A 23,238-nucleotide genomic window follows, 5' to 3' on the forward strand; every position below is an offset into this window, starting at 1 on the left:
GTGCCAGAATAATTTTCTCAAACAGCTTGCCCAGGATCGAGGTAAGGCTGACTGGCCTGTAGTTCCCCGGGTCCTCTTTCCTCCCCTTTTTGAAGATGGGAACCACGTTGGCCCTCTTCCAATCCTCCGGCACCTCTCCAGAGCACCATGAGTGTTCATAAAGCCGTGCCAGGGGACTTGCATTGAATAAAGCCAGTTAGAATCATATTTCCTATTGACTGACTACCAGATTTGAATACAGTTTCTGTGTTTGTCTAGGCATTGTACTGCACAAGTGTGAAACAGAAATTTTGCTTTGTCTCAAGTCAATTATGTCTCATCTTAACTACATTTAAAATCCAATGCTATTGTTTTTAATTAGGTGAAACATCCATTGAGGACATCCAGTAAAAACAGTGCTTCTTATCAAACTGTAATGATTGTTAAAAGTCTAGTTTTGAGCAAAGATATTTAGAGATAAATACCATGTACTACATTTCAAATGACATTCTGTATTCCTAGGTCTTTATATTGCCAAAGGTTGGAGGAGGAGGATTACACACTTAAAAACATTATTTCCTTCAGGGGCAAATAAAAACATGCTATTTGGCTTCCTGTTAACAAGGAAAAAGCACTACCAATGAATTTGGAGTTGTAACAATGTAAATCATTTTCACACTTCAATTTAAATAAAAAAGTCAAAGTTGAGTTGTTTGAAATAGTGAAGGTGTATTAAAAATATCTTTCTGATGATTACCTACTTACTTCTGTGTGCTAGAATGCCACGGGAAATATTCCACCATTATTTAATGACAGAAATAACTAAGTAGCAGCAAAACACACACACAAAGATATGAGGTAAACTTGAGTAATGAGTTAAAAGAAAGCTAAAATATATGACATTCACTTTCAAAAATATGTTACATTTTGGTGGTTTAACTAACAGTGGGTGCATCTACATGTGCACTTTAATGCGTATTAGCCTATTTTAATGTGCATCAAAGCATCCCAAAAAACCCAAATGCACCTTTTTCTAGTTCCTCACAATGGATGCTCTTTAGCAAATTGCATTAATGAATGTGGAGATGTACCCAGTGACAATAAGCTGAATTTCAGCTTCTTCTGAACGTATGTATTGTCATGAAATGAAAACCAGTTTTCATTGAAAATCAGTACTTCTCTTTAAAGAGAGGGAAAAACAGTGAATTAGCATAGCAAGGATAACTAAATTGTCTTTCTTTGTTTCCTTTTGGCTATGTTAATATCTGGTACACAATTAGGCGAGAAATGGAAGAACACAAGAAATTTAAATCTCAACATTTTTCATTTAATTTTTGGCCATCATACAGGCTAATGACTAGTTGTTTTTCAAAGGTAGTGAAATGGAACAGAATAGCAAAACAAAGAGAATAGTGGTGAAGAAATATTAGCATAATAACACCATTCCATTCATTACCAGGAGAGAGGGCACTTTTCCCATGCAATGTGGCCAATTCATATCAATCATTTTGCATACATATCTGAGATATGTTATTTAACCTACAATCCCATCTGCTAGAGATCATATGAAAATTTCAACTGTCATACAGTTGTAGAGCCCAGCTATGTAACTGAAGTTCAATTAATAAGAGAGAGGGGAAGTTTTTAAGTTAGTGTCATGATTTGCATAGTCTAAATTATTTGTTAATGTTTACATTGGTGATATTAGTAATATGCACTACTCTTCCTACTGCTGTTTTAAGGACCCCAAGAGAGAAGACGTTTCAAGATACTTAAAAGTATATCCTCAGGTCCCAGGTGCTAGATAAGGAGCTGCTTGATAGAAGCCCAGCTGGGGCTGAGGCTAAAGCTGAGGGCAGCCCCTGCTTCTTTCCTTCCTCCCACATCCTGTACTTCACTGCTCTGGTTTCAGCTCTCCTCTTCCTTTACCTTCCATCACTATGAAGGGAGAGGAAATGAAGCTGAGATGCCAGTTGCTGAGGGGAGCTAAGATGCTGGTTGCTGCAGCCTGTTCAAGTGCCCCCTACCCAATACTGGCTGGAAGAAGCTGCAGCATTTTGAAATGTTCCAAACAGTAGAACATGAGGGTGTACGTGTGCCCACCAGCTGAAACATTTCCTTTCTGGAGCATTTGTGAGTGTATTTTATTTGGAAACATTTTAGTTGTATGTCTGTCCACACCCAGAGTAATGTGGAGTCATTTCAATGTGGCATACAGCAGGGTTAGGCAGTGTTTTTGGTCAGAGTGCTGAAAAACACCCACAACCTCAACATCTAAGATGTTGGCATGCCAGGGGTGGACAGGGAAGGAGTTGCAAGGGGCCTTACCCTTGTAGCAGTGCAGCCCCGAACCCTTCCCCACCATCCACCCCAATGAGTCCATGCCTGCCACAAAGCCTAGGCTGCTTGCAGCAGGCAGCAGGGAGGCTGCAAGTAGCTGCACTGAAGTCCATGAAGCCCTGGCCTGGCTCATTGCCAGTGGAGAATGCACACTCATCTTTAGGCAGATGGTGGGGAAGGAGCTGCAGTCTACTGCCGTAAGAAGGTTTGGGCCCTCCCAACTCCTTGGCTGTCCTTCCCAAGGCACACATGCCAAGCAAAATGTCTTCACATGCCATGCTTGGGCACATGTGCCAGGGGTTGCCTATCCCAGGTTTACAGTGTCATTAGGGGGAGGAAAGCAAATGAGTAGGTGGGAGTCTTCAGCATCTTGTTATAGGGAGAGGGCATACTGAGATCACCCTAAGATATCACCCTAAGGACCTTGTTGGACCTTATACTATAAGCTGAACAAATGGTAATTAACCTAGTGTTGTTCAGCTTAGTGGAACAGTCACATGGTAAGGCAAAAAACTTTCTGATTGTCCTTACCTGCCCAGCTGTGACTTGTCACTAGAGGCTTGGTGAGCAGGGGCAGAGGCAGAACTAGGAGCAGGACCCACTTGCTATAAAGAAACAAAGGGTTGCTCTTTGACTTTGGAGTTCTTATCTGGAGTTCTGCCCCATTTGAATCTGAACTGTAGCTTTTAATTTGTTTTCTTTCCCAAAAGGAAGTATTTGCTTTCCCGAATACCCACAGTTTCTATTTATCTGAAGCCTGTAGCAAGGGGAGGGCCAGCTGTCTGGTTGAACTACTTTCAAAGAATTTAAAATGAAATTAACTTACATTTTATGAAGTGCAGGCATATATTTTATTGCATAAGGTTTTATCTCAAAGAACACTGACAGATTTAATTTAAAGGCAAGATGGATTCTGCTGTGGGATCCCAGCAATTGCACTTCCTTCCATGCCATACATGAATGCAGGAAGCATGGTTGTGGAATCAAGCATCAGATCCCATCATGCCATATTGCCAGTGCAGGGGTAGCCTGATCTTAGGCTCCCCCTGCATCGGCAAGTAGCAAGCTTAGCTCCCTGTGTTCCTCTGGCTGGGAGTCCTAATCAGGATTTCCCAGCCTCTGGAGCACACAGGAGATTTGAAGACCTCCAGAGGTTGGGAGTGTTGGCCATGTGTTCAATTGAAGGTATGATAGGAATCAGGCACAAAGTTATTACTTTGTGTGATAACTTTGTGGCTTATTTCTCATTTTATCACACCATTCATTGAATGAATGTGTGACCAGGTCACTACTTAAGCTGTGATTAACCAATTAATCATGTCTTAAGTGTGATGTGTGTCAGCCATCTAAGAGTAGCCACTGCTGTGCTTTAGTTCATCCACTTATATTGGTCTGTGGCTAAAAAGAGCTAGTCTTGAGAAATAGGAAATACTGTCCTCAGCATCATAAACTTAATTAAACAAGTCCATTGTTCTTAGGAAAACCCTGACAATTTGAATATTAATTTTTGTGTACATTTTAAAAGGTAGATACATTAGAACCTCTATTTAATACCTATTTTCTTCTAATTTGATGAGTTTATCATGTTTAATTACATTTCATAAATAAGCTACCTCACTTTGGGGTTTCTTTCTTTTCTGAAAAATGTGAACACATGTACAGCATTGTAAATACACTGGAGAATAGTATCTACACTTTCAATGAACCCACAATCTGGCCTGCACATTCGCTCATTTTAGTTATTACCCTCTATTCCAGGTTGACCTTATTCCCTGCTCACTTTTCCACTGGGCTGATTTCAAATTTGTTTCACAGCAGTGTGAAACATTTACTAAAATATGGTGAATAATTATTATAGAAAATAAAATTTCTCCGTGGTGCACTTTGGCAAGTCTAGCCTGACAACACTATTGGAAAAAGTTAGAAGGAGGGCTGAAGGAAGAGAAGGCTATACCTTGCATTTACTCTGGTCTGAACAAGAAACAAATTAGGTTTGTGGCTTTGGATTCAGGTCTGTAATGGTTTTTACAAAGCCATTTTCTTGAAAACATGTGTTTTTTCTGTCTCATCTATCCTCTCTTCATTTTCTTTTCTCGGTTAGCAACATTTCTGTAAATTAGATGTATTAGGCATAATGATTATCTGTAATACTGTCTTGAATGAGTATCTAAGTGATTCAGAGCCTGGTGTTTGTGTTCCAAAATAGGGTCAGGCCTGCTGCCATCTGATGCTGGATCATTCAGATATAAATAGGATTGGAAATAGTTTATTCCGATTTATGTCAATATCTTATGCTTGCGTCTTTGCTATGTCATAAGGTGAGAGGTTTGACATAAATCATTTATATGGGCTCAGCTGTGATAGCAAGGATTTTGATTCCTCTATAGTCAAACTGATGATCAATCCAGCATCCATGCGTGTAATAGCCTCTAGTTCTTAGTCTTAAACAAAATAGTAGTGTGTTAGTTAATAGACCCAAGCCTCACCAATAAAATGACAACTTTGTAATATTGTGGATGTACCGCAGGATGTAATATGTGTGATAGATATAGCTGCACCTTTATGAAGCCAAATAGACTAAAGACAGCCAGAGGAGGAGCCACAGAACAGGGCTTTTTATTGTGGAGATAATCCTAAAGAAACAAAATGCAAGGGGAGATCTGCATAGTAATTTACATTAATGAGGAAGAGCCCCTCTCACTGCAGAAGAGACCTGTCCTGAAGCAGCACTAAATTAAGGTGAAGTGTCTGCAGAGTCTCACATTTAAAAGTGATGCCAAGGATGCAGTTATAAGAAAAGGAACATCTCTTTTATTCTGCTTACAAGTATCCTTGCATAATCAGATTATGTAAATGTGATTATTGATTATATTCTGGTTTTACCCACTTACCCTACTCCTCTTCAGTTACTGACTGCATGGGGCTCTGTGGAGCTCAGAAGAATGCAAGAAATACTTCAATATCATGACCACTAAGGCAGCTTTCCAAGTCATTGGGGAAAGCCACTTTCTTGGCAGGGGGTTGTACTTTGACTGAGGTATGGCACAGTCTCCCACTTAAATTCATAGATTCATAGACATTAGGGTTGGAAGGCACCTTGAAGATCATCGCATCCAGTCCCTTGCCCCAGGGGCAGGAAGTCAGCTAGGGTCAAAGGATCCCAGCAAGACAGGCATCCAAACGTTTCTTAAATGAGTCCCTGCACCGCTTCTGGAGGGAGTCTATTCCAGGCCTTAGGGGCTTGAACAGTAAAGAAGTTTTTTCTTATGTCCAGCCTAAAACAGTCATGGAGGAGTTTATGACCATTGGTCCTTGTTATCCCTTGGGGTGCTCTGGTGAACAGACATTCCCCCAGATCCTGATGCACACCCCTTATGTATTTATAGGCAGCAACCAGGTCATCCTTGCCTATTAGAGAGTAGATTTAGATTAGACATCTGCAAGATGTCTAATCTTCACAGTTAGGGCAGCTAGGAGCTGGAACCAACTTCCTAGAGAAGTGGTGCTGGCTCCTACCCTGGGGATCTATAAGCAGAGGCTTGATGACTACCTGGCTGGACTCATTTGAGTCCAGTCTTTTCTCCCGCCCAGGCGGGGGGTTGGACTTGAAGATCTACAAGGTCCCTTCCGACCCTACATCTATGATTCTATGATCCCTGAGCCTGCGCTTTTCCAGGCTGAAGAGTTCCATGGCTCTCAGCCTCTTATTATAAGGCCTATTCTCTTGCCCTCTAATCATGTACATGGCTCTCCTCTGGACTCTCTCAAGCTTCTTGAAATTCTTCTTGAATCGTGGAGTCCAGAATTGGATGCAGTACTCCAGCTGCTGCCTCACCAAGGCTGAATACAGTGGGAAGATGACATCCTGAGATTTACTTGAGAAGCAACTATGGTTGCAAGCCAGAGTTTTATTTGCTTTACCAGCTGCAACATCACAGTGGTGGCTCATGTTCATCTCATGGTCAATCATGATCCCCAAGTCTTTTTCAGCCATGGTGCTAGCGAGTGTAGCACTGCCAAGTCTATAAGCATGCTGCGAGTTTTTTTCCCCAAGGTGGAGTACCTTGCATTTTTCAGTATTGAACATCATCAGGTTTATATCCACCCACGTACTAAGCTTATCCAAGTCAGCCTGCATCACTAGCCTATCCTCAGGTGTGGTCACTATGCCCCAAAGGTACTCTCCACGCAAGGGTGCTGAGGAAATTGGTGGGGGTCATAGCATGGCCCCTGGCATGGCTTTATGAGTACTCGTGGGGCTCTGGCCAGTTACCAGAGGATTGGAAAAGTGCCAGTGTGGTCCCCATTTACAAGAAGGGGAGAAAGGAGGACCTGGGTAATTATAGGCCACTTAGTCTGAGCCAATTCCTCAGCCATCAGACTGTGGTGTAGCCAAGGCCACAGTTGTCCAATTTTTCCATGAGAAGATCATGGAACATCAGATCAAAGCCTTTTTTAAAGTCCAGATATATGATGTCAATCTCTTCTCCCTTGTCTAGGTGATAGGTCACCTGGTCATAGAAGGTGATGGGATTGGTCATGCAAGATCTACACTTTCTCTTCCAATGGGAAGATCTTGGCTATAAGTCTACTTTATGGACATGGGAGAATCCTTCCTAGCTTGCTCTTGTGGCCATACGGCTGTGGGCAAGCAAAACTTGAGGGCATCTGAACCACAAGCCTGTGGGCTTGGGCCTACATGTAGGATGCCTGCCAAAGGATTTGGAAGCATCTTAAGCCCTAGGTGGGGGTGGCTGATGTTTGCTGATAGTAAGGTCATATATGGTTCTTGAATGACTCATGGATTTGGAATTGATTTGTCTGATTTGGCTTGGAACATGTTTTTTTTTTTAAGTCAGCCCAGGCTCCACACAGCTTAGTAGAGTTAGGAATGCTCTGGCTATGCTGATTAGCACTGATGACAAACAAAGGGTGGGGTGTATATGTGCTTTGGTCTGGAGCTGTGGGGGTGTGTGCACACTGTGGGCTAGGGCTGTGTGTTAAGAGCTCAGCCAGGGACAAGGCTGAGCTCTTCAATGAGTTTTTTGCCTTGGTGTTCCTGAACAGGGGTCAAGATAAGTCTCCTAATGGGTTCTTAGATGGGCATCAGAACGACACCAGCCCAGCAACTGTTGACGCTGACTTTGTGCAGTCACTTGGATGGACTGGATGTGTTTAAGTCAGCAGGCCTGGATGAGCTTCATCTGAGAGCACTGAAAGAATTGACTGTTGTCATAGCAGAACCATTTGAGCACTCATGGCACTTGAGTCAGGTCCTGGAGGACTGGAAAATGGCAATGTGGTCCCTATTTTCAAGAAGGGGAGCAAGGAGGACCCAAGTAATTATAGGCCAGTCAATTTCACCGCCATCCTTGGAAGGGACTTTGAAAAGATTATGAAGGATCATATTTATGGGAGTCCAGCAGGAAAAATAATGCAGTAGAGAAACCAGCATGGAGGTAGATTATGCCTGACCAATCTGGTTTCATTTTATGTCAGGGTCACAAAATGCTTAGACGCAGGAGGAGAGGTGGATGTCATTTTCTTGAACTTTGGCAAGGCCTTCAATATGGAATCTTATCCCATTCTCATAAATAAATTAAGAGGCTGTGACACAGATGTTTACACAGCCTGGTGGGTGGCAAATTGGCAGTCATACCCAGAGAGTGGTAATAGATGGGTCGTACCCAGAGCGGTCATACCCAGAGGGTGGTAGATGGGTCGGTATCAACCTGGAAGGATGAGGGTAGTGGGCTTCCACAGGGTTTGGTCCTCGGACCTGTACTTTTCAATATCTTTATCAGTGATTGGATGTGGGTGTGAAGTGTGCTCTGTCCAAGTTTGCAAACGATACTAAATTGTGGGGTGAAGTGCACACTTTAGAGGGTAGGGAATGATTGCAGGCACACATGGACAGGTTAAAAAAAGTGGGCAGTACACAATAAGATGTAGTACAACAAGGACAAGTGCAGAGTGCTGTACCTAAGGTGCAAAAATATCCAACACACCTACTGGCTGGGAAGTGACCCTCTCAGCAGCACAGAAATGGAAAGGGATCTTGGCATCATAGTGGACTCCAAGATGAACGTAAGAAATCATCAGCAAAGCTAACCGGACTTTATCATACATCAGCAGATTCATGACAAATAGAACCAAGGAGGTGATGCTTCCCCTCTATGCGGCATTGGTTAGACCGCAGTTGGAGTACTGCATCCAGTTTGGCACCGTACTTTAAGAAGGATGTTGATAGACTTGAGAAGGTCCAGAAGAGAGCCACTCATATAGTTAGGGGCTTACAGGACAAGCCCTATGAGGAGAGACTGAGGGACTTGGACCTCTTCAGCTTCTGCAAGAGAAGGCTGAGAGGTGATCGTGTGGCCACCTACAAATACATTAGGGGGATACAGCAAGGGATCGGAGATGCTCTGTTCACCAGGGCACTTCTTGGGGTAACAAGGAACAATGGTCACAAACTGCCAGAGAGCAGATTAGGCTAGATAGCAGGAAAAACTTCTTCACGGTAAGGGTGGCCAAAATTTGGAATGGGCTTCCAAGGGAGGTGGTGCTTGGAGTCTTTAAGAGAAAGCTGGATAGGCATCTGGCTGGGGTCATCTGACCCCAGCACTCTTTCCTGCCTAGGTAGTGAGTCAGACTCAATGATCTTTTTAGGTCCCTTCCAAACCTAGCATCTATGAATCTATGAATCTATAAGGCTGAGAATTTAAACCTTGTGCTACTATATATCCTAGTGACTCAAATAAAATATGTTTACTGTGTCTTTGTAAGCTGAAGATGAAAGGGAACATATTAAAGATGATTGCTTCAGCAAGTTAAAAAAACACTACACGTTTTTATTGTAGTCAGGTTGCATATCGCAAAAGCTTCTTCAGGAAAGGGTTTTTTTACCTCATACATTGTATATATTGCTTATATTTAACTACATTGGTCCTGGTCAGCCCAGCCAGCCAGGGGCCTGCTCTGCCCAGGTTGAAACTGTTGCTGTCTCAGGCACACATGTAGATGCTGTGCCCAGGAGCGGTTGCATTAATTGCATATGTAGATGTACCCACAATATACTAAAATAATTCTTCAAGTATCTCTTTATGAACAAATATATGTACTATAATATACTTTATATGAACAAAGTCAGTGCTTCATTAAACGTTTTATATTTTGCATGCAGGCTGTTTTTAGTGTTGTATGTGCGACAGAAAAACAAATATGAAACACATGCAGAAAAGCTGTCAGTATTGTAAGCCAGTGGCTTAGCAAGGTTAGAACAACCAAAGAAGTCACCAGGATGCTGACTTTGGGGGAGGAGAGACAGAAAAAGCCCCCACAGCTGCTGCTGGAGTCACACAACTGTACAAGTGGCACAATGGCAAACAGAATTTGCCACTGCCCCTGTGGCTAGTAGCTGCCCTGGGTGCCTGGCCATGTTGTTACACCGCTTAAGGGAGCAGAAGGAGGATGGAGCTGTTGGGAGGGGAAAAGTGAAACCTTTGGCTGCTTCTATAGGCCAGAAATATATTATTAACAGGAAGGGAAAAAATGGTTAGAAATTCTGATTCTCTGGCGTGTCTCCAGGTCATGATGTCTACTGGGGGTATTCCAGATGTAGGGCAGCTGACATACCACTCCCTGGTCAGAGTTTGGCGCAGATCAGCACTAATGAATTCTACTGTTTTAAAAGTATTTTTTGATTTTGTGTGTGCATGTGCATATAACCCTCAAAGGAAATTGGTAGCCCTGGAGCCAATAAAGGATCCTATCATGTTTTTTCTCTACAATTATTGTTACAAAATTCTCTTAGTTTAGCAATGATAGTTTCTGTTACATAACAGTATCAACTCATTGTAAGATCACTTTTATAAAAGTCAACTACAACTAGTGTACTAGTACGGCAGGTGTTGAAGAAGGTACCATATACCATTCCAAATTCCCAGAAAACACGACTGCAAGAAGACACATGGGCAAGATGCTTTTAAGTGCTTTGTGATACCATAAGTTACAACATGTTCTGTGGAGTTAGATTTCATATGGTAAATGTATATGTTTTTAGTAATCTGTTTTTTTTTTCTCAGATAATAAACAGCTTTTTTGGGTAATGGTGTCTTTTTTCTGTTCATGCAGCTGTTCCACGTACCAGTGATACACAATGCAGCTCTGTTCCAGAGCCTAGATATGGGAGGAGAATTGGCTCTGAGTTTTCAGCAGGCTCTGTTGTTCGATTTGAATGTAGCGCTGGGTATCTGCTGCAAGGCTCTAAAGCTATCCAGTGCCAGTCTGTGCCTAATGCTTTAGCTCAGTGGAATGACACAGTCCCAAGCTGCGTAGGTAAGCAATTATCTTAGGTCATCTGTTGAGGTACCCAAGTCTTCAAATCAGAAATCATGAGTTGTTTCAGAAAATAATATTTAATACATAGATACACTCTCCATTGATTAATACCAGTCATGTCCAATTTAAAAGAGCAATTTGTCATATCAAAAGTAATTGAGTAGCAGCTGGTTGGTAGGCAGTATGCTCTTTCATAGATTAGATTAACAAGTGTGATGCATGTTTTCTTGAATATTATTAACTACATGACTCCTTTAAAGTTATAAATGTAGGATGGAACATCGTTCTGTGAAAACTGACAAAATGCCAATTTGTTGTGCCATTTTGTGGTACCCTTTTACCAGATGTATACTGATAGATAGATTGATAGACAGACAGACAGACAGACAGATGTAAGTAGTAGTAATGTACAATGCATACCAATACCATCATTAGCTTTAGTCAGTTTGCTTCCTTTTGTAAAAGCCTCTGGTGGAATAATGCTTAGTACTTTGGACTTATTTGTGAATATTAAAGCATTCTTTTCTTTTCCCTGGAATTCTGCATAAATTCATTGATATCCATGGGAGTTATGTGTCTGTCTGAAGAGGAAAATAAACTCTAAAGTATTTAAATTATAATTATCTGTAATCATCTAAGTACAGTAGCTTTCAGTGACTCATTTTCTGAGGAGTCTTTTCTTGGAATCTAAGGAAAAGTTGGACTGTATAGTAACAATAACATCTAATGCACTGCAGTGTCTTTTAGCAGCTGAAAGGAATATTAGAGGTTCTGTAGATTTAGGTGTCCTGATTACATTTCATGCAATTGAAAACTTTTATTCCAGAGTGCAGACCACCACTTAAACCTAATGCATTTCCAACAGAAAAGGAGAGTTATGGACATTAGATCAAGCTGCACTGCTAGTGTTACTTTTCTGTTCACTGAAGTGCTTTTGGCAGTGTCATAATTTCTGCTAACATTGTCTTTCAGTGCCATGCAGTGGAAATTTTACTGAACGGAGGGGCACTATCTTATCACCAGGTTACCCTGAACCCTATGGTAACAGCTTGAATTGTGTGTGGAAAATCATAGTGACTGAGGGATCAGGTATTCAGGCAAGTCCATATTCTGCCAAACATAGATGCTTCATAAATGCTTCATAGCACAGTGGTTTTGTTTCTTTGTTTTCTAGACAAATTAGAAAAGAATAATCACATATTTTGCCCCATTATTTTAAAAATTACTTTCTAATCTCTTTTTTGCTCACTGTTGATCAGGGAAGAAAGGGTGCCATGACTTCCGGCTTTCTCTTTTAACTGAGTAGAATAGTAAAAGTAGATCCTAGCCCTGCAGTCTACTATGTTTTCTTTTACGGTTGCATTTATGTCTCTGAGGTACAATAAGGAACAAAGGTCTACATTTCCTTTATTCTGCACTTTTTTTGTACTTTGTATTTTACCCGTATAAGATGCACACAAAAGTCTTCCATTCTGATTTGATAATGCTTTTATACTCATTTGGCATGACTGTTGGTAATTATAAAAATAGAAGGCAGTAGAGAATCAGATGTATTTTCTTTAATTTTTTTGTTTTTCTTTCTTTGTGCCTAATTTTGTAGGATTTGTTTCTTCTTTTTTTGTTTCTTTAGTTTGTCTACATTTAACTTTTGGTTAAACCCCACCCCCAAAAACTCAGTGATGTTGTTTTACAGATCCAGGTCATCAGTTTTGCCACAGAACATAACTGGGACTCTCTTGAAATCTATGATGGTGGTGATATGACAGCACCACGACTTGGGAGTTTTTCAGGTAAGTGTATGCTCTAACTGAAATAAACTAGCTCTCTTAATGGTGGCCAGAATATGGATACCGCAGGTAGGAAGGCTTCCATGATTTTATAAGCCACTTTCTAGTCTTCAGTTAGATATATGAACAGATATAACTTTTTTTCATGTAATTACACTGAGAGAACTTTTCAAAGGCCTTCTTATACATTATTTTGCATGAAAATAAGTGGGATTTAGGAGCCTGACAGTAACTTTGAAAAATTTTCCCCATTGTCAATTGTAATTTGTAAATTATGTAAATATGCTTCATTAACATGAAGTGGAGCTTACCCTTGGGCATTATGCTTTAGTTACTTGCACTTAAATTTGGCCTTGTTGGCCTCACACTTTTAGGAAGAAGATTAAGTCACTTGGTATTCATATAAGCTCAGTACACCTCAGAAAGCAGAACAAACTGGGAAACTAAAGATACAACAAACCATGTAATTTGTTGTGTCAAATTACATTTCACAGTACATTAGACAAATCTGGCTACACTCCCCTTTCATAAAATATATTTTTTAATTAAAGGAATGTGTTATTTAAACCCTACAAATATGAATCCAAGCTTACAGAGGATGGTTCACTTAATTTTATCTCAGACTTACGTATTCTGAGTGAGTCCAGGCTTAATTCTATTGCATAGCAAGAGCGTTCCAGGGCTAGGGGGTGAATTTGCTGAAGAGAAACTCCAACAAAGTGGAGTGAAAGGCTTTCCTTAGTTCCCACACAGTGGATGTGGGGAATAGAAAAGACAGATAAGGGTCACTTGCAAGATATTCAGAGAGCACTGAGGAAAGAAATTATCTTGACTATTCAAAGGGCAACTCTTGATTGAAGCTACCTTTGTGCGGACAAGAAATAAAGTTGAATCCATGAGATCTGCAAAGGTTGTTCAGCTTAAAGGAAGAAGGTTGGGAGATTAGGCTTTGACTTAATTGATCAATTTATATTATTGAACCAGATCATGGCAGGAAAGTGTAGCTACAGCTAACTAACAGTGGTAGCTACTTCATCATGGAAAAGTGAGGAAGCTGAGAAAGAGTCAGAATCAGGATCTGCTGTCTTTATTAGGGATGTTGTCATGTATCATTTTTAATTAGCCATTTTCCAAATGTTCATTATGCTTAATGCTTGGAAAGGCTATTAAAAATACTTTTTAGAAGTTTCTCATTTGTTTTCAATGAGAAAGTTCCATAAAAAAGGAAATTTGTTGATTAAACAAAGCTATGGTCCCCAGAACTAGCTTTTTCCTGGAAAATGGCCTGGCTTCACAGATTACAATCAGAAAGACAAAAATCATGATCCCAGAAATTGTGGGCAAGACCTTTACTGGGATAGGATGGTTGAAAAGGCTTTATTTTTGCTTCTTACCCCAGACAGTTTTACCTGAAAGGCCTTAGATACTATAAAAGGTGTCCGCTCCAATTATCTCCCTCCTAAAAATGAATCATTTGGTCCTCAGTGGTTTTCACCCTTTTCTTTTTAAATGTTCCAGCTCAGTATAGATCAAAGGTTTGGATTAAAGTGGTTACAATCTCTTTCCCTGAGATATGGATCCACCTCCTATACCCTTCTAGCTTCCAAAGGTCCCACAGACAGTCATAAAGTGACAACTCTTCCTACAGGGATCCATGTAGAGCAGGGGTGGGCTAAATGGCCAAACTGGCCAGCGGCTGGACACCATTTCCTAGCAGCCCCTACACATGTTGCTGTGGCAGTTTTCCATGGAGACCTCAATAGCAGTGGCACTGCGCAAGTATGGGGCCAGGGTTTCTATGGAGACGGGCTCTAGCAATACTGGCAGGGTGCGCAGCTGGGTGGGGAGCTGCATCAGGGCTGGGGCTGCGTTATTGCAGTGGTGACAGTGTGGTCTGGAGCTGGAGCAGAGCCATGATCCGCTGCCTACATGCCCCTTCCATAGATATGTGGACAGCAAATTGCAGAGAGAGAGATGGTAGAGAACTGTCTCCTAAAATTCATATTGAACGGAATGGATTTCAGGTTTCTACCTAAAGTATAATGATGTTAGACTTCCCTATTTCCCACTGTCTGCTCCCTGTTGCTGTGGGAGGGATGAATTAAATATGACCCTGCAATAATTACATTCAGTGCCTGGGAAATAATACATTGATAAATTTTCCACATGTAGAATCTATTTAGGGGATCATCTTAAATTCAGGGTTATCTTAGATTTGGGTAATGCAGTATTATGGAGACAGTGTCCTAAAATGATGAACAGTTTAAGTGTATGTTCATAGATTCATAGATGTAGAGTTGGAAGGGACATAAGTAGATCATCAAATCCAACACCCTGCCCTAGACAGGAGAGAATCCTGGACTCATATGACCCCAGCTAGGTAATTGTCAAGCCTCCACTTAAAGACCCACAAGGTAAGAGCCAGCACCACTTCCCTTTAAAGTTGGTTCCAGATCCTAGCTGCCCTGACTGTGAAATAGTGTCTTCTAATGTCCAGCCTGAACCTACTCTCAAGCAACTTATGCCATTATTCCTTGTTACTCTGGGTGGTGCACGAGTGAACAGGGTCTCTCCATTCCTTGCTGGTCCCCCCTCGTAAGTTTGTAGATGGCCACCAGATCCCTTCTCAGCCTTCTCTTGTGAAGGCTGAGCAGGTTCAGGTCCCACAGCTTCTCCTCATAGGGCCTGCCCTGCTGTCCCCGGATCATGTGAGTGGCCCTCCTCTGGACCATCTCAAAGCTGACCACATCTCTCCTAAAGTGCAGCACCCAGAACTGGACACAGTACTCCAGCTGCAGCCTGACCAGTGTAGTATAGAGGGGGAGGATCACCTCCTTGGTCCTGCTTGTGATGATCTGTGGAGGCATGACAGGGTGCGGTTGGCCTTCCTGACTGTGTCCTCACATTGGCGGCCCATGTTCATTTTGGAATCGATAATGACTCCAAGATTTCTTTCTGCCACTGTGCTTTCGAGAAGGGAGTTCCTCAGCCTGTAGGTATGCTGCTGGTTCTTACTGCCCAAGTGCAGTACCCTGCACTTGTCAGTATTGAATCCCATCCTATTCTCAACCTGTCCAGGTCCAGCTGTATCCTGTCCCTCCCCTCTAGCATGTCCACCTCATCCCAGATCTTGGTGTCATCATCGAATTTGAACACGGTGCTTTTCACCCCCTCATCCAAGTCACTAATAAAGAGATTAAACAGTGTGGGCCCAAGGACTGAGCCCTGGGGAACCCCACTGCCCACATCCCTCCAGGTCGAATATGACCCATCCACCACCACTCTCTGGGTGCAGTCCCTCAGCCAATTTGTGACCCATCTGACTGTGTAGGTATCAATGCCACAGTCGCCTAGCTTTTTAATGAGAATGGGGTGGGAGAGTGTCAAAGGCCTTTCTGAAGTCCAGAAAGACTACATCCACTGCAACACCTACGTCCAATGATTTTGTGACCTGATCGTCGAAGGCAGTCAGGTTGGTCTGACAGGACCTGCCCCTAATGAGCCCAGGGTGGTTGCGCCTGAGCCTCATCCCCCCTGCTGGTCCTTCCCAGATGTGCTCCTGGATAGTCTTCTCAAAGAGCTTCCCCAGGATTGAAGTAAGACTAACGGGCCTATAGTTCCCCGGGTCCTCCCTCCTCCCTTTTTTGAAAATGGGGACCACATTGGCCCTCTTCCAGTCATCTGGCACCTGGCTAGAGTACCACAAGTGCTCATAAAGCTGTGCCAGGGGCCCCTCGATAACCCCTGCCAATTCCTTCAGCACCCCGGGATGGAGAGCATTTGGACCTGCTGATTTGGACACATCCAGCCCCTCCAGAATTTCCCTAACTCAGTCCTCCCCGGCCCTAGCCCTGTCAAAGTCACTCCTGAGTCCATCCTGAATCTCAGTGGAGGAGTCCTAGTACCTGCACAAAAAAATGGAGGCAAAGAAATTATAAAAAAGGTCTGCCTTTCCTCTGGTGCAACCACCAGATTGCCTATCCCGCAGAGGCCCAACGTTACCTGGTGCTTTCTTCATACTCCCTATGTATTTAAAAAAGGACTTTTTGTTGTCCTTGATCCTTGATGCTAGCCCTAATTCCGTATCTGCCTTAGCTTTTCTAACAGCCCCCCTACAAGCCCGAGTGATGGAGGTATACTCCTCTTTGGTGATAGCCCCTCCCTTCCACTGGGTGTATGCCTCTTTTTTGGCTTTCAGGCATTCCTGAATGCCTTTGGTGAGCCAGGGGGGCTTTTGAGCACTCTTGCCTGCTTTGATTCTCATTGGGACTGTCACCACTTGGGCATGGAGGATCGTCTCCTTAAGGAACGACCACTCATCTTGGAAACCCAATTCCCCAACTCTCCAGGACCCCAGTGCCTCTCCAACCAATCTCCTCAACTCATTGAAGTTGGGCCTCTTGAAGTCAAGGGCTACTGTCTTACTGCAGGCCCTTGACACCCTGTGCTGTATGGCAAATTCCAGTAGGCGATGATCACTGTCACCCGGTGGTCAAGAACGTGGAGTCCCCTCACCAGGTCATCGCTTGTGGCCAGAACCAGGTCCAGGAGGGCATTCCCCCTGTTGGGACTGTGTACCTCCTGGGTTAATATCCTAAACTGTTCATATTCTAAACTTACTAGGTATCTCTTATCTCCCTCATATAACCCTATTAGATATATTTTCACATTCCTTAAGTTCTTAGATGCAATGTGAATGTCTTCTGCCCAAGCTCAGGGCTGCCTCTTTATACAGTTTGTATTTATTTTCCGTTGAAATAGGCGTTAGAGTTTTGCATTAATTATCCATCAGTGACTTTATTTCCTACAGGAATCTTGCCCATTGAGCCAGGAAAGAAAGATATATATAACACTTAAGGCATCTATGCAATAGCCTTTGAATATTCCATATCTCCCTAGCATCTGCCACATCTCAATATAGTAGGCTGGAGTATTCCATATTCCCAAAGCACACATCTGGGTGGAATGAAAATTTTGCAGCAAGACTTACTTGTACCAAAGAATTCAAAGGTTTTTGAAATTGTGTCTTAGATTGTTCTGGTCTCTTTAGTAAAGGATATAGTCATAGCATCTGACTGAGGGGATGTTTTTGCTGCACACACATGGTCTCAACCCTAGGTATTCTGGCTATAGTCTGTGACTGTAAAGGTCTTTATTGAGAACCCCTGGGAACAAGCACAGAAACAAACAAATCCCAAATAAATAACAAAAGCAAAAAGCACAACATAAAATCTACTTTAAACTACATTCCCCCTACCAGTCTTTACATGACGGATACTTCACCTGCCTGATTTTCTGTACATTGAAACCTCCATAGACATGGCTTTGCACAATGACAACTCCAAGCAAAATTGAAATGGCAGGCAAACCTCTGATATCCGTCCACACATCTTGTCATTGAGCTCTTTGGAGAGCATAGAAACAAAGTAGTCTCTCAGGCTTTACACAAAGAAACAGGTCTCTCCATTTTTCCAGTGAAATAATTTTCAAACTGACTGTTATCAGCTGGTGCTCTCTTTAAAGTTGCTGCTACTTTAGGTTCCAATCTCAGGATGTCATCACTAGAAAGGGCTCAACTGCTGCCATTACCAAAGGTTTCAAGATCAAGGCTGGAATCTTATGAAAAAGCATTTGACTTCAAAGAGTTTCTTTTTGATTTTGAGGTTCCCAGGTTTGGTTAGATTACCTCCTTGACTGAGTAGAAGCAGTGCATGAGGAGGTGGAGAAGGTAGTCCCTTGACTTACTGTGCATCAGCTGCTTTGTGGTAACTATTTCATGAGTCAGCTGCTATCCCAGTCAGTGAGAGCTAAATGGTGGCAGCTTACCTGTGAATGAAACAGGGATAAATTTACTGCTGTTTAGCTTCTACTTCCAGGAGGATAATGGCAGGCATGCAAAAAACTTACTGTGGAGCAGCTGACTCATAGCAAGCGCTCCACAATGCCTTTCATCCCAGTATAACTTGTCTCTCCATGCTGAGAATCTCATAACTTGTCAGAGAAATTTGACTGAAAGTTTGTCAGGGTAATAATAATTCCAGGTACATCAAGGAGAGAACAGGCTTGTTTCTATTTCTAGACTTGTTCATGTATGCTCAGTGAAAAATTATGGGAGATTTTTTTTAATACCATATGCGATGTTCTACTTAACAAAGATTAATCAGTCTTGTCTCTTGCAGGTACCACAGTGCCAGCATTGTTGAATAGCACTTCCAATCAACTTTACCTGCACTTTCACTCTGATATTAGTGTGGCAGCAGCAGGTTTTCACCTGGAATACAAAAGTAAGACTTTCTGACCTTTACATCATTCTCAAAAGTAATAAGGTTTTTGCTTGTTTGCTTGCCTCATAACAAGGGATCCTGGTTTTTTCTGATTAAAAAAAAATCCCCAATTTCCAGATGTAAAAAGGTAACCCAAAATCCACATTTTTCAATGGATTCCTGCTCATCACCAAATTTGATTTAGCATGCTGAAGATATAAGGGGTAAGATACAAAAACACATTTACTGTGATATAAACTGCTTTTAGCCTGAAGTAAAAGTGAAGCAAGCACACAAGTACACATTCTTTCACTGTTCCAAGTCACTGTACCCTAGTTTAGCTTATAAATTATATCAGTGTAGTGGGTATGTGTCTACACTTCTACTTGCCATTTGCTCAGTATAAACTGGCTCTCTACCAAAGACTGTCCACATCCTGTAATATCTGGCTGCTTGTAATGGGTTTCTTAGAAAGCTTGCCATGTATCTGCTCATTACTTTAGAGTAAATTTTCTATGGAGTAAAATCCAGGGTAATTATTTCATAGTAATTTTGTTGTGTGTTTACACGCAAAAGACAATAATTAAGCAGAAATTCATTCTTCACAAAATAATTATTCACAAGGTTAAAATAAATAACTCAGCAAGAAAATTTGAAGCAACAGTCCTTAGAAGAGTATAGTCTGTAATTACAATTTTATTCTTTTGAGTTCATAGTTCTAAAACCTCTTAATTTTTTAAGGATTCCATTTACTCGTGAAAGAAGTATGGGAATGCAGATGAATAACATTAAACGCTTTTAGCTTAGTAACATGAGCATGTTTTTATTCCATGCTTCCCCATTTCTCCCTTAACATATATTCACTATTGGAAAATAGCTGCAGTTGTAATAAATACTTTGGTGAACCTAAGGGTCAAAGGAGCAGTAGTTTGTAAACTGTGTTGGTAATATGGACAATAGAACCCATGACGCCTGTTGTCCCCGGATAAATCTTATAAAATATTCCCAGGGTAAGAAATACTAACAGTTTATTCCAGGACATTGGAAAGTGTTTCTGAATGCATATTCTGTGGCTGCATAATAGAAGCTATGGCAGAAAAGCAGTACATTCAGTCGTTTGCTAAATCCTGATTAATTAGAAGGGTGATGCATGTAAAAGCCAATCCCAGAATTTTTGTGTTCCAAGAAAAACATAGCAACAACTTGTTCAGGGACAAATGCTACATATGTTATTAGGTAAAGTATCTGATATTATATGCTTATGCTCTAGGAAGTATTGCTTCATTCATTTGAACACTTTTGTTAAAATATAAAATAGGAATGGATGATCCTACGTGATCTGTCTTTGATTCATATTTGAATGTTTTTTGTCTTTTCTCTCTGGAAAAAAATAAGTTTACTACTAGAAAAGAGTGGTAACTTCAATGTATATGTTTGTATATTATTCATTTTAATTGGAGTTAGGTATTGCAAGGAAAATTCTAACCTTTTTAAAATGAATATGAGGATGAGTTAATAGCCTGATGAATGGGTTGATGAAGGTCAAATTCACAAATCGTCTTTGGTATTTAAGTATGCAGGTGTTCCGTTGCCTTGCAAAAGAAAATTAAGAATTTTCTCTGAGACTGAGCACATGCATTCAGGCAATAGAAAGCTTTAATGTTGATATTCATCTCCTTTAATAAGCAGTCACAAATAAGCAAATACAAGGATAAGCTTTAATAAGTAATCTTTAGAACTGAGATAAACAATTTTCTGGAATGTAAATGTGTGCACAGTTTTTGAAAGGCCAGATTTCCAGCTGATGATAAGTATTCTGAACCAGACACAAACCACAGGGCAACCTCAGACTGGTTAAATTCCCTGCTTATCACAACCATTTGTATGCAAGTTTGTTAAAATGTATTTGAATGTGGCTGTTCTAATGATGATGTAAAACAAGATCATGAATGCTATTTATGTAGGACGTGTTTTTTAAGAATCTGTTAGGCACATTTTACAAACATCTGTAGATGTTAAGCTTTGGGTTTTGTCTTCAACCAGAAGTTAATATAATTGCTTATATATGTACAGAATAATAGCCAATGAATGCTCTTATACATTATTCTCAAGGTTATACTGAATCTTCTGGTTCACTTTTAACACTGTCTACTTATGCGAGTTGATATTATTAAAATAATTTTCCTGTAATTTTCTGTACACCTATAAAGATTGTTCATTCATTATTATTGTCACATGGTTAAGTATCATTACATTAAAAATGTATTTATAAAAAGAGGTCTTGAATTTCACAATAGAATAAAATAATATAATAAGTAGTTTGTTTATGGAACATTGTTTTGGTTATTGGAGAAATATAGAAAAAACAGAACTTTTTTTTCTGTCTTTCATTCTTTATATAGCCCCAATTGGCCTCAACAATGGAAGTATTACTTTTTGTTTTTGTTTCCAGGTGTAGACCTTTTCAGTTAGCAAACTTAAAAAAATAGTGTACATTTTGTAGACAAGGTTCTTTGGGTAAATCCAGTATTTTTTAGTAGGCCAGCTAAAATAGCTGGAAAAACATCTTCTTTCAAGCCTGCAGGTACAAACACCTTTCATGAGGCTGAGGAAGCATCTGCAGTTGGTCTGTGCTCTTCCTGGATGGAATAGAAGCCAGAGGCCAGTATACATGGGAGAAAGCCAGTCAGTGAAAATGTAAATTGAGGCAGTGAGAGACCGGTGTGGCAGGGGGAGGGGGATAAAGCTAGTAAATGGTAGAGAGGCTACCTGAGGTATCAGGTATTAGGCAGGTTATCATGTATCATAAGTCCAATGTCTATATTTAGTCTACAATTTTTTTGTATTGAGTAGGATGATGAAGTGAAGTTCATAGGCTCATCTGTGAAAGGTGTTTCATAACTTCTCTTTAAGGATTAGACCTGAGAGATTGGAGAGAGAGTGGTTTTCTTGTGAGAAATGTGCCCCCACAGGTAATTGGGTGTTCTTGTCTTGATAGATTTCTGGTGTGTGTTCATTCTGATATGCAGTTGGTTTCTCCTACATATTTTCCATCAGGGCATAATGCACTAGATGAGATATATTACATTTCTGGAGGTGCAGGTATAAGATCCAGGAATGCTGATGATGCTGTTGTGGGGTGCAGTTATTGTGGGGGTGGTAAAGATATGTTGGCAGGTTTTACATTCCTTGTCATGGCATGATCTGGATTCATTTGGTGTGTTTTGAGCTGTAGGAAATTTGCTTCTGGTGGTGAGGTTGGAGGGTGGTACTTGTTTGAAGGCTAGGGTGGGTGGTTCTGGGAAGATCGCTTTAAGAACTGGGTCTTCTTCTAGTATGGGTTGCAATTGTTTGAGGATTTTCCAGGGAGGGGTGCTATTTCATAACCAGTGGTATGGGATTCATGGGGGGTTCTTTCTGTACTGCTACAATTTTTCGTATGGTATCTGGGTAACTCTTTTAAAAGTGTGATCTATCTCTCTGGAGCAGGATCCTTGTTGAGTGAAATCTGTTTTGAGATTTGTGAGGTGATGATCACAGGTGTTCTCCTCAGTGCAAATTCAGTGGTATCTGAGGGCATGGCTGTATATTACAGCTTTCTTGGTGTGTTTAGGGTGATTGCTGGTTCTATGCAGATATGTATGTTGGTCTGTGGTTTTCTTGTATATGGTGGTATTTTACCATTCTGGATAGTGATCATAGTGTCTAAAAAGGAGATGTTGGTGCTAGAGTATTCAAGAGATGGAGGGTTGATGCTTGTTGAGTTTCTGATGGAAATCAATCAGAGATTACAGGTTTTCAGTCCAAATGATGAAGGTGTCACTGATATATCTTATGTATAGCAAGGGTTTGATGGTTCAGTCTTTGAGGAATTCCTCTTCCAGGGGGCTTATAAAAAGGTTAGCATATTGTAGGGCCATTTTGGTATCCATAGCTGTGCCCATGGTCTGGAGGAAGTGTTGGCTATTGAAAGTGAAAGTGTGTGAGGATAAAGTGTATTAGTTCAGTATACTCAGAAAGAAATAGTTTTCATTTTTAATGATTTCAGTATTGCATCAACTCTCATATTGCATTTGGTTCCATTTAGTGATCATTGCTATAGTATAGAAGGGAGGACTTAGTCCTATTATTGATCTGGATGAAGAGTATGATGCAAAAAGATGCCTATATAAGTCAAGTTTGCCTCCTGTGCCCCTTCCTTTCTCTCTATGAGTGGTAAAATAGGTGTTATCAGTAGGGTATGCAATCTCCGTTTTCTTGTGCAGGGACCGGGACTTCCCTGCTGTGATAGAAGCCGGACTTGAGGGGATCGCCTTCAGACCTCAGGTTGGGGAGGACCGGGTTAGAGAGCTTCTGGAGGGGCTGGACGCGTTCAAGTCAGCGGGTCCGGATGATCTCCACCCCAGGGTGTTGAGGGAGCTAGCTGGGGTTATTGCAGGGCCCCTGGCACGGCTCTATGAGCGATCGTGGTGCTTGGGCCAGGTGCCAGATGATTGGAAGGTAGCAAATGTGGTCCCCATCTTCAAGAA

The 23,238-nt window shown here is 41.3% G+C and overlaps 1 protein-coding gene across 1 annotated transcript in view; it reads left to right on the forward strand.

Annotated features, from left to right (window-relative positions):
* The window catches only part of CSMD1 (CUB and Sushi multiple domains 1), a 2,474,714-nt gene that overhangs the window by 2,090,281 nt on the left and 361,195 nt on the right, over positions 1-23,238 (forward strand). Inside the window, exons 36-39 of the mRNA XM_019520340.1 lie at positions 10,453-10,656; positions 11,632-11,756; positions 12,353-12,449; positions 18,626-18,730. Coding sequence (XP_019375885.1) covers positions 10,453-10,656; positions 11,632-11,756; positions 12,353-12,449; positions 18,626-18,730 — 531 coding nt within the window. The remainder of the gene's footprint in view (positions 1-10,452; positions 10,657-11,631; positions 11,757-12,352; positions 12,450-18,625; positions 18,731-23,238) is intronic.

This window comes from Gavialis gangeticus, unplaced genomic scaffold, assembly GCF_001723915.1.
Source record: "Gavialis gangeticus isolate Ggan-Ray unplaced genomic scaffold, GavGan_comp1, whole genome shotgun sequence".
NCBI lineage: Eukaryota > Metazoa > Chordata > Crocodylia > Gavialidae > Gavialis > Gavialis gangeticus.